The 12,342-nt window shown below is 35.0% G+C and overlaps 1 protein-coding gene across 1 annotated transcript; it reads left to right on the forward strand.

Annotated features, from left to right (window-relative positions):
- The first annotated feature begins 1,535 nt into the window (after positions 1-1,535).
- LOC101259213 (probable histone acetyltransferase HAC-like 1) lies at positions 1,536-12,330 on the forward strand. The gene is made up of 17 exons (XM_010317888.4): positions 1,536-1,682; positions 2,621-2,832; positions 2,952-3,051; positions 3,279-3,450; positions 3,611-3,847; positions 3,977-5,289; positions 6,506-6,793; positions 6,879-7,151; positions 7,257-7,385; positions 7,660-7,860; positions 7,967-8,109; positions 9,171-9,474; positions 10,089-10,228; positions 10,732-10,810; positions 11,002-11,244; positions 11,507-11,730; positions 11,812-12,330. Exons 2-17 carry the CDS (start codon positions 2,642-2,644, stop codon positions 11,870-11,872), a joined length of 4,098 nt encoding a protein of 1,365 aa, XP_010316190.1. The 5' UTR covers positions 1,536-1,682; positions 2,621-2,641; the 3' UTR covers positions 11,873-12,330.
- Positions 12,331-12,342: the final 12 nt, after the last annotated feature.

The raw sequence follows: 12,342 nt of genomic DNA on the forward strand, positions 1-12,342 counted from the left end.
TCGTTTGAGTAATAGAGAGAATAATTAAAAAGCAAAAGTGTTTTTCTTTTTTAATAATTTAAGTTTTTTTTTTTTAATAAGATAGTCATAAGAAAAGGTAAATTTAAGATTTAAGTTTTCTGGGTACCTTTTTAAGTTTTTAGCCTTGAATGTTTTAACCCATTATATTTTTATTGTTATAGAGTCATGTATACTATTTGTTGACAGTTAACACGGAGTTTAAGAATATAAAAAATACTTTTAAATCTTGTGGTTCTTAAAGTTAGGTCAAATGTACAAAATTATCTTTTGATTTTGTGGCCTTACACATACCACATGAAAAACTGAAATTAAAATATTACCAAAAAAAGAAGTAAATCATTATTTTTTAAACAAACTAAGAGGAAGTCACTTTTTTTAAATGGAGGGAGCAGTATTTTACATATAAATTTAGTGTAAATTACATATATTCCATAGTTTTAATACGAAATTATAATCTATCCCTTCTAAGTTTCTAATTATATCAAGCCCTTAAAAATTAAAACAAATTGGATACAATAATTGAAACTTGGATAATGTAGCTCGAACACATTAAATACTGTCTCAGATACATTAATATGTAGATCAAATACATAATATGTAGCTCAGATACATTAAATACTGACTCGAATACATTAATACTTAGCTCAAATACATTAAAAATTAGCTTGCATACATAATATGTATCTCGAATTTATTAAATATTGGCTCAAATACATTAATATGCAGCTTAGATGCATTTAAGAAATAAGAAATTTTGAAGATTTTTAAAAGTAATAGGGGAATAATTGAAATAGGTGAAACAAAATGTATGTATTTATGTAATTTGTCTATAAATTTATGTTTCACAATAAAAGAAATTGAATACGATGTTAGTACTCTGCACCCTCTTTCTTTATACATACTTTACCAAAGCAGACAGAGATGTTGAGTTTGAGCTCGATGCCACTGATTATTCAAAAAAAGATCATGCTCGAATAAAAAAGAATCAAAACCGTGTATGAACATAGGCGAATTCAGGATTAAAAATTTGAGGGTTCTAAATTTCTTTAATAACTGTCAATCAAATTTTTCAGGGATTGACAAATGAATATACATATATATTTGTTTAATTTTCTAGTACAAATATAAAATTTACGAAAAAACTACAAGTCTAAATCAATAAACCCCACCTAGCTCCGACTTGCATATGAAGGGATATTTTAGATAACATTATTTAAATAAATTAAAAAAATGCATTTTCTAATAATTAATATTTTTAGATAAAATAATCTGAGGACGTGTTAAAAAGACATGCTATTTAAAGCAAGTTTCACAACTTACAGCCACGCATAACTATTGGCAATTTTTTTAAAAAAACATAATTATATGATTATGTTAGTTATTTTAATCCTAAATAAAAAAAGGATATTCGCATATTATTATATTTAATAAGTATTAAATATGTGTACATCCCTTTTTATTTAGGATTTGAATAAGTTGGGGCTTATTTAATGGACCTTTGACCCAAGCTGAAACTTATTGTAAGTGGGCTAGAAATAAGTGAAAGATCCGAATCCAACCCAAATTCGTATCCGGTTCAGCCTCAAGTCCTTGCCGCGCTCTTACCCTCTCTTTTTTTCCGAAGCGGACACAAACTTGTATTTACCCGTAGAAATCAATTTGTATGTTCTCTTTTTCTCCATATATATTTTTCTTGCCGTCTCCCTAATTATACCAAAACCCTAATCTTCGTCGAATGAATTATAATGGTAAAGAACGAATTTTGTTAATTGAATTATAATATTTTGTTAGGATATCATAGTTTTTGATGAACTTTTTTTTTGCCCTACAAAATTTACGTTCTTAATTTCGTTATATATGATAATGTCTTGAATTGTAATTAGGTTTACTAATTTGCATGTGAGTGGTATGGATTACTAGTTAATTACGAATAGCTTCCTTGAATTATGTAGTGGCATGCAAGTTGATCAGCATGACAAGCATAGAGTAGGGCTAAATTTAGACTTAAGGATTCTATTGAATATTCCTTTTTAAAATCTCTTTTAACTTGAATAACTTTTCTTGGTGATTAGTTGTTTAGTGTAATGGATGCACTGAACGTTTGAGTTAATTGGTAAATTCTATGTGTAGTTAATTACTCACATTGCGAAGGAATTAGTCCATGTTTATCCTATGGAGATTGTTAAGGTTATCTCAACATAGTTGTCGAATAGAACTTCACGCGGTTGGCGCACCCCTTTCCCAGGGGGCAGTGAGAGGATTAGCATATAAACAAGAGAAAGTACTTCAAATGAACATCTATATAGGATGTCCCCAGAATTTCAAAGGTGTAATTATTTGGTAAAAAGATACAAAGGTTCTAGACATATATATAATTTGGATAGGCACACACGCACACACATATGAGATTTTTATGGATTAATACTTTTCAGAACTGTTCAGAAGATCTTTCTCTTTCTTGAGTTTGCCATTGCTGGCACTTGAACTAAAAATTTCTAACTTGCATAGCGTCAGTATCACTTCTGCAAGTAATATAAACACGTTTGTGTCAGCTGGTGAGTGTAGAAAGCTCCTAATGGGTTTTCAATTTTCATTGCAGGAGGAATGTTTAGAAAGCCAGATGAATTTGAACAGAGTCAATGTTGGGGTACCATTTTGTTCTGGAGGAACCTACTTATTCCAGGAGGCATCAGATCTCCTCCAGCTTAATAGAACAGGTTCACAACAGCGTGAGAAACAAGATGATAATCAGATCGAGAGTACTAATGATCAAACAAGGGTTCCAGTGGATGGAATGATTGGAAATAGAATGTAAGTTCAATATTGGTTTTTGTTTTTTCCATGGAGAAACTAGTTAAAACCTGGACATATGATATCATGTGAATGATACACTTGTCTACTTAACTTTGAAAAATTATTTTCCTTCGCAGCAAGAGTTTTATGTGGAAAAGGAATTTGGACATGGGCAAGCAGGTGTTCAACAATTTGGCTGACTTGAGTAGTCAGTCATCTGCAGATGCAGTTTGTAAGGTCTGTTTCTTTGGTGGTTATTATATTTAACGCCGAGAAACATGTCGAATTCTCTTGTCACGTGATTCTTTAATTGGAATTTTTTTCGAGGATTGTTCATAGTCCATTGCTTTATGAATGAATTCTTCATCACCAGCTAAGAGTTTGCTTTTGTTGGTTGACTAATGTTTCATTTTTGGTCTGAACTGCTTCATTGAGTTGAGCTCATTTGTTTTGAATTAAAACAGCAGGATCATGTGCAGGGGACACCTTCACGTGAATATCAAAACTTATTCCAGCAAGAAGCATGTTATCCACAAGCATGGCAGGATGAGGCACTTTGTTGCAGTTCAAATTTGCAATCTGTACATCATGATCACTTAACGGCTTCTTGTATGACTGACAGCTTACTCCAAACAGGTGAGTTTTTGACAATTTTTTTAGCTTTGAAAGTGGCAAGTAGCTTTGCACCCTCACATGGATCTATCTTTTCTGTTTTCCTCTCTCTCTCTCTCTCTCATTTACGTGTGACATTTGATGCGTTGCAACTTGAAATTCTGAGGTATTACTTTTGATACAGAATTATCAGCTAATAAGCCAGGTGAATTGGGAGAAGTACTTTCCTCGGTCGGTGTGTCATATGTTTCCAAAGAGATTGCTGATTCGCCATTCTCATCTGTTACTGTATGTTCCGAAGGAGAATGGAATGCCAATAAGGAACCCTATGAAGATGGACTAACATATTCAGATAACGGTTTTCTAAGTATTTCCGAGTCAGTATCAAAAAGTCCAATTAAGTCGCAGTATTCAGATGAAGGTAATTTCTATTTCTTATGAACTTTTTTAATGTTTTTAGTTTTTAAATGTACTTACATTCTCCACAACTTGTACTACATATTTATTTTAGTGTTTGTAGTCACTTATTATACTTGCTTGATTTGGTCAGTTGAATTCAATCTCAGAAATTGTGGAAGATACCTGGAGACTAATCAGAATATTCATCATGACAACGTTCCAGCATTACATGGACTAAGTGTAGATTCGTCTCATCTGAATCGTCGGCCTTCAGAATCGGAAGTTAATTGGTTTTCTAAAGACTACACTTTGCCAACTGCAGTGTCTTATCAGCTGCCTAATTCAAGATCATATGGGTATTTGGTGAAGCAAGATGCTACTATGAATAATGTATCAAGACAAAGATCGACTTTATCCAGTGTATTACAGCCTTTCCCAGAGCAGTTACCTAGTATTCAGCAATGTGATTTTCATCAGCTTCATACTGGTTCTTCAAATGGGTCTGACTGTGATGTTCATCCGATCGGTTCTGCAAACCTTTCCAATTCAGATAATTTGTCTTTACATGATATTCTTGCTTTATACATCAATTATGATAGTGTAGTAGTAGATGCTGGGAGAATTCGAATTCCTTTTTTGAATTACTTGCATTTAACTGTATGCAATGTAAAGAGATGTTGGTGTGATTGGAGCTCAGCACTGATATCTCATTTTAAAAACTGTCAATATGCTGGCTGTGGGATGTGCAAGCCTGTCAGAGAGCTGCATCCTAAAGATGTTAAGGAGTCGGTAAAAAATATGGTAGCGATTCTCCATGATGAGGAATGTAGTGGCTTTAGATCTTCTATCAATGAAGCTGTTTTGCCACCATCAAAGCGGAAGAGGATGGAAAATCTCCCTGTGCTTGAATGTTGGTCTTCCAATGCTGATTCTGGCAATCTGCAGTCCCCTGCTGCTGGACATTTATCATTAAGGCAGTTTGTTGAAAGTCCTATTTGCAGCAAGAAGAATAAAACAGAGATCAGTAACGAAATAGCCAGCTGTGTGGAGGACCAGAATACAGCTGGTGAATCTTGCAATATTGCCAACATAGACATCTTGCATGTTGCCAATGGTTCTTTTTCCTCTACAGAGCTCACTAATGATTGTGGACTGCAGAAGACAGTGCATACATGCACTAGTGGAACAGATTATAATGAGATTGACAGTTCTTCCCATATGAGCTTAGATAGGTCGTCTTTTCTTCCTATAGAGCCTACTGATGATCAACAACAGGAGTTACAAAGTGCATCTAAGTATGACCAGACCACTTCATCTGCAAGAATCAATTTAACTGAACCAAAAGCTGATTATCAGATGGAAATGAGATCAGAAGATCCAAAGAGGCTGGGTATTTCATTGACGGACTATTTCACCATTGAGCAGTTGAAGGATCATATCCACAATCTCAGTCAATATAATCAGGTTTGAAATATAACATAGAATTCATATATGTTCAGTGTTTTTTCTCTCATATCAAAACTAAAGAAGACTTAAAGAATAGCAAAATTCAGAAGAATTTGATAGATTATTGTTTGAACTGGTCCAACTGCTAGGTAAAATTTTCTTCAACTTGTTCATTTTGTGATAATATTTTAGTGGTACAATTTATGTATAATTTCTTGTTCTCTTTTATGGTCATCACTCTTATTGTGCTGGTATAAGGTATCAACAATGAATTAGAAGTCGCACATTGGTAGAGATATGTAAAGAAGTGTCTCACATGTATGCATAAATGAGTTCATAAACCTTCTCGAGCTATAAGTTTTTGCACTTGCATTAGCACATACTGTAGAAATAGTTTAAAGTAAAAGAAGCACAACTTAAAGACATTTCTTAGCATTTCCTGTATTGGTACTTTCCTATTAAATTCATGGAGAAGTCCTCCTTAGCAAGGAAAGTATCCTTGCAGAAGAAAAAGAATTAGAAAAAGGGACCTTTCTTCCATTTTGGTCAGTTGCAGTAGGGGTGGGTGGGGATCTAAAAGATTGCACACATTGTAGGGCTTGCAGAAATATAATTAGTTATTTGAAACTTACTGAAGTACATGCATTAGGATAAAAGTCTGTGTTAATCTCCTCAATTCTTTTCCCGTTTTCTTTGTTTTTGGTTACTCTTTTGTTTATATTTATCTTTATTATTTTATTTTTTGTATGTGAGGATCCTTTATGGCTAGTTTTACATTGGTTGTCAACCTACCACAACCTTCTTCTTTATTCAGACTTAGGACTAGAAATATGAGCAAGTTCACTCAGGCGAAGGGAGTTATAAGAGATAACTATTAGTTGAGAATTTGTGCTAGTCAATTTAGCACTTTTACCTTACGTCTTATACTTTTCTAGGAGTTGTTACGCCTTTTAGAGATTTATACGTTAGTAGAAATTCTAAAGAACTTTTGTGATTATTTCTATTATTATTATTTCTATTTTATATGGTATCGGCTTGAGATGAGGTTAAATCGAGTAAAATGGTAAGAGAGGATTAATATAGTCGAGACCAACTTTCTTGAGACTGAGGGGTAGTTGTTTTATCTTCTTATTTTGTGCTTGTGGTATTCCAATGGAGGCTCTCTATATACTAATGTTGGCTCGTCAATTTGTTAATTAGCTTGACAACTAGTTTCCCATTGCATTTTTTTCAGGGATCAACTGGAAATATGACAGTACTTCCTATCTCTGAGAATGTCTGCCAATTATGTGGCACCGATAGGCTTGTTTTTGTCCCAACACCTGTATATTGTTCATCATGTTGTAAGTGTATCAAGCGCAACCTGGTTTATTATTGGGCTGTGGACGAAGCTGGTGGACGGCACTGCTTTTGTACAAAATGTTTCAGGAAGTCGTGTGGTGATGATGTCTCATCCCAAGGACTATCAATTAACAAAAATAAGTTTCAAAAGGCAAAAAATAATGATCAAAACGAAGAATCGGTGAGTTTAGTGTGACTTTCTGTTTCAAGTGTTGGTACTTATTTTTTCTGTTGTCACTAAATTTATCTCATTGGGATATCTGTAGTGGGTACAATGTGACAAGTGTGAAGGCTGGCAACATCAAGTTTGTGCTCTCTATAATGCTAAAAAAGATTTCGAAGGACAAGCGAAGTACATATGTCCATTTTGTTGTTTAAAGGAGATAGAAGCAGGAGAGCATGTGCCTTTACCAGTTTCTATTGGAGCCCAAGATCTTCCAAGAACTATGCTTAGTGATCACATTGAGCAGAGACTATTCAGGCGCCTCAAGCTAGAAAGAAATGAGAGAGCAAAATTGTCAGGACAGGATGCTGATGAGGTAAGCTACTAAAATAGGTAGAATGTAGATGTTCCCGACAAACTTTCACTATGGTTAGCGTCACCCACATAACAAAATACTTTTCTAATATTTAAATTTGAGCAGGTACCTGGTGCAGCAGATCTAATTGTCAGAGTGGTATTGTCTGTTAACAGAAATTTGAAAGTAAAGCAGCAATTTTTGGATCTTTGTCACAATGAAGGTTATCCTCCAGAGTTCCAGTACAAATCAAAGGTGAGAAAATGGAACTTTTGGTATTCTTTCTTGTTACTTAAAAATACAAGATTCCCTTCCTAAAGCTATAATCGCAATCCAAACTTTCGCTATATTGTATCATGAAGTTCGATCTTAGCTTGATATTTTCGACAACACTTGCTTGTTTTTGATTTTGTGGAGTACTAAATGAAATTGCTTAACACTTTGTGGTCCACACCTTTTTCTTTTGTTCATGTCTTCTGAAAATAACTGTATATGTTTTTGAGCTGAATCTAACATAATGTCCAAATAGGTGATTCTATTATTCCAGAAAATTGGAGGAGTAGATATTTGCCTCTTCGGAATGTATGTCCAAGAGTTTGGATCAGAATGTGCCCCTCCGAATAGACGTTGCGTCTACATATCGTATCTCGATTCTGTAAAGTACTTTAAACCTGATATAGAAACTGTGAAAGGGGAAGCTCTGCGAACTTTTGTATACCATGAAATACTGGTAAGTGCAAAATACTCTCCTTTTTATATTTAAATATATATGTTAGTATTATCTGTTGAATCACTAGATTAATGAAACATTTGCTTTTTCTTGGTTATCACATCAGATTGGGTACATGGATTACTGCAGGAAACGAGGTTTTACAACCTGCTATTTATGGGCTTGCCCCCCTATAAAAGGTGAAGACTACATCTTGTATTGCCATCCTGAATCTCAGAAAACACCAAAACCAGAGAAGCTCCGGTCATGGTATGTGTCTTCCTATTGCGCTCCTTTTTTCCTTCCTCGTCCTTCTGCCCCCTTTTCTCGTGTTAGTATCAATATAATCATGTTTTAGTTTTTTTTCATAGATATACATGGACAGATGGGCAATTTTCCTTTTGTAATTTTGATAGCAAAATGGGAACAAGTTCTCACATATATCAGTTTTCTGCTTTCAAGACTTCAAAAGTAAATCACACCATGAAGATCTTGTACTCATAAACAAAGTTTTTGCTTCGACAGTTCAGAAAGTCTGAGATTTTTTTTACTAATATAAAATCCCTCCATTCATGAACTTCTAATTTGTCAAAATCTCAGATTCCGAAATTCTCTGCCCTTCCGGAATTCCTCCAGAGCCTGCTGAATGCTTATGAATTCTGTCAGTTCACCAATTAGTACGAAATATAAAGCTAATGATATTCCTTCTCATTTCCATCTCGCCTGCCAGTCAAATTCATTGTAAGACTTGTGAAGATCCCCTTCTATTCTGGAAGATCATCATATTCATATTTGTGGGAAGGTTCTGTCAACTCAAAAATGTACAACATTTAACCAATCTTTCTAAAGATAGAAAAGAATTCTTCGGATTCCTTCAAATTCTTCTGCTGTACTACCTCCAAAACGTTCACATTAGGGCATGAAGGTGTGATTGCTATGCTTTATCACTTTACCGTCTTTGTTTTTAGTTTGTCCCAATCTCCTGTAAAACTAAATTTGCCCGTGAATCCTTCTAATCTTGATGACTTTCCAGAAGTGGTCCTGTAGAAAGTAGTGACTTGTTGAGTTAACCAATCCTTCTTTTGAGTATTTTGTCTGCTATGACCATTTTCCAACTCCACAAACCCTTCTAGTATCTGACAAAGCACTATTCTAGACAATTCGAGTAAATGATATTACCTTTCTCGATCTGTTGCTTTAAATTCCTAAAATCTGGTTAGACAATATTAACTTTAAGCTTTCAATACTAACCAAATGGTTTCAGGGGTACTTCTTGGTCTCAATGCAGTATTTAAATGGAGTTGAATATATTCTGTTATTTTGGGCTGCAGGTATTGGTCAATGTTAAGGAAAGCCTCTGAAGAGGATATCGTGGTGAACTACACTAATTTATATGACCACTTTTTTGTGCCGAGTACAAGGAATAGTGCCAGGATAAGTGCTGCTCATTTGCCATATTTCGACGGAGACTATTGGTCAGGTGCTGCAGAAGATATAGTTAGGAATATTGAGAAAGAGAGCAGAGGTGATTCACAGAATAAAGTTAAAAAGTTAATGACAAAGAGTACGTTAAAAGCAATTGGACATGACAATCTTTCTGCAGATGCAACTAAAGATATTCTAGTGATGCAAAAGGTATGGCTTCATTATGTGCGCAGTTTGCATACTTCAACTGAAGGATCTTTCTTTTGTTGTTAGCTCCGAGTTATGTCCTTAGTTGGAATAGGTGTGAGAGTAGAAGTGGATCTGTCACATAATTCTTATTGTTGTGTAAAACTACAAAACGAAGATATGAACAGTTAGGAATATGCAAAGAAAGGAGGGGAGTACATGGAGGTTTTCCTTCTTTTCATGGAAGTTCAATGAGCTTTCTTCTTTTTAGATTTTTTTGAAAAAAAGAAGTATAATGGGGATGGAGGATTAGGATAAACCTTAAATATAATCTAAAATGGTTGCAGCATTTAATGAGCATCCTACCATTTTTAAGTAATAGAAAAAACAATTTATTATATCCAGAATGAATGGTGTCATTATCAACAAATGAGAAGCTATGAAATGTGCTGTTAATAAAAGTGATCTCTGTCTGTCTGCATTATTGATGAGACATGCAGAGACATTTATTTACATGTCTGAGCCGGGTGTGTTTATATCTCTCTGCATGTGCGTGTGTTCATCCCAAAGAACTCAAATGTTTTCCAATTGTGTGAATGAATTATAAATTGATTCTTTCCAATTCTTTGAATTGACAGCTGGGGCAAACAATCTTACCCGTGAAAGAAGATTTCATCATTGTAAACTTACATGTTGTGTGCGCAAACTGCCAACAAGCAATATTATCAGAAGGTCAATGGTCTTGTAAGCAGTGCAGAAATTTTCATATATGTAGGAGGTGATATTTCCATCTCTTTTCTTTCTCCTTTTGTTCTTCGAAGAATTTTCTTTTGAACTATATTTGATTTGGGAAAGAGAGGATCTGATTGATATTTTACATCATCCTAATGGTATAATATATTACTCATGTATGCTGCTTTGGACAACTAGAGAGAGACTTAAAACTTCATCGTTTTCCTTCATTTATGGATATTAAGTCATAAAAATTCTCCACTTCCGCTATGTCCCCTGTACCTCCTTTTAAACAACTCAAATGAGTCCTTTCAGCTCCGTACACCCTTTCTGCAGTCAATAATAGGTGTCTTTGGCGCAGACTGGTTGTTACTTCCATGAGAATCATAATAGTAATATTCAATCTATTTTGTAATATCAATGTGTAGAAAGATGTGTAATAGTGAATTTGTTTCTGATGTGTAGAAATGGTGGCTACTTCTGCGAGAATCATAATAGCAATATCCAATATGTTTTGTAATATGAAATTTATATTTTTTCTTATTGCAGGTGTCTCGCATTGAAGGATAACCTTAGTGAGCATAAAACACACACTTCCAGTAGTGGAGAAGAGCATTTACTTTCTGAGGTGAGCTCTCTTTTGCCTTAAAAAGTTCTTCACCAGCTGTGAGATGGGTCTGAGACATGATGGGAAATAAGAGAAGAGTAATACATGATATAATGAATAGAATGGGAGTTACAGAATAGGAAGTTGTTGGTTTACAAATTTTGGATTGCTTACCCTTTTTTTTATTGGATGGTATGGTGAATACCTTGTAGGTTGTGGTGAACGATATACCTGCTAGCACTGAGGACCAAGATGCCATTATTGAAAATGATTTTTTTGAGAATAGGCATTCTTTTTTAAGCTTCTGCGAGAAAAATCACTATCAATTTGATTCCCTCCGTCGTGCCAAGCATTCCTCAATGATGATATTGTATCATCTCAACAAGAACATTCACCTGTCCAAAACTGACTCTGGCTTCGGAAAGGTGCAATTTGAGGGTCAGAGACCATTGAAGGTGTGCATTGCTATATCTCTTATTTGTAAGATCACATAGAGAACTGGCATGTCAGTTATATTAGTTATCAGTGTTTCGGGTGTAGAGTGTCTACTCGTTGTAACTTAATTTTTTGAAAGGTCTACTTAAGTAATATGTTCTGAATGTTGAGTGTTGGGATAAAGTGCTGGTCTCAACTGTTATAGACTTATCACGTTCTTAGTTTTTTGATAGTTCTATTCTGCATTGCTCCGTTCATTTAACAGTATATTTGCTGTTGCAGGTCAAATTAATGGATATACTGGTGCATGCATCACAATGCCGTGCAACCTCAAGTAATCCCTGCTCGTACTCAGGATGCCTCAAAATGAGGAAACTTTTTCAACATGCAAGCCGGTGCAGTGTTAGAGTTCCAGGGGGATGCGCACTTTGTCGGAAAATCTGGTCCTTACTGCATTGGCATTCACAGACATGTCAAGATATCAGCTGCCTAGTTCCCCGTTGCAAGTATGTATAATGTCCTGAACTTTTGCTCAATGTTTTTGCTTCACAATTGATGTAACTCCACTTTCATCAAAAATGATGCAGGGACATTAAAAAGCATGTAGCAAGAAGGAATCCATTGCTTCAGAGAGGTGAACGGGGTTAGCGACTACAGGAAATTACCATTGCCATGATTGTTCAAGTGTAAATTCATGGCAAGTGTACAGCCAGTTCTGTAATTGACAACGCTGATCCGATGCACAGTGACAGGCTCATCAGCTGGTGGCAACGTTTTTGTGAAGATTGCCACAAATCCTGCTCAAAGACCAAGTATATATGTTAAACATGAAATGTTCATACTGACCAACTGTAGTTGATTAACATGGCTTAGGACTTAATTAGCTTGCCTCCTTAGATACCCCTTATGTGGGAGCTCAGGAAGCTTCTGGAGACGAATATAGTAGTACAGATAGTTATTTAGCTAGAGTGCAGTTGTTTGTACATAAATATAAATATAATACAAGTAGTTAATATAGTCGAAGAGTAGGGTCAGTGGCAGAATTTCCTTCTGAACATATAACTCAGACCTCTATAATACAGGCCTTTTTGCCCCCATTTTGTAGATTCTCGTGAGTT

The sequence above is a fragment of the Solanum lycopersicum genome, chromosome 2 (assembly GCF_036512215.1).
Source record: "Solanum lycopersicum chromosome 2, SLM_r2.1".
NCBI lineage: Eukaryota > Viridiplantae > Streptophyta > Magnoliopsida > Solanales > Solanaceae > Solanum > Solanum lycopersicum.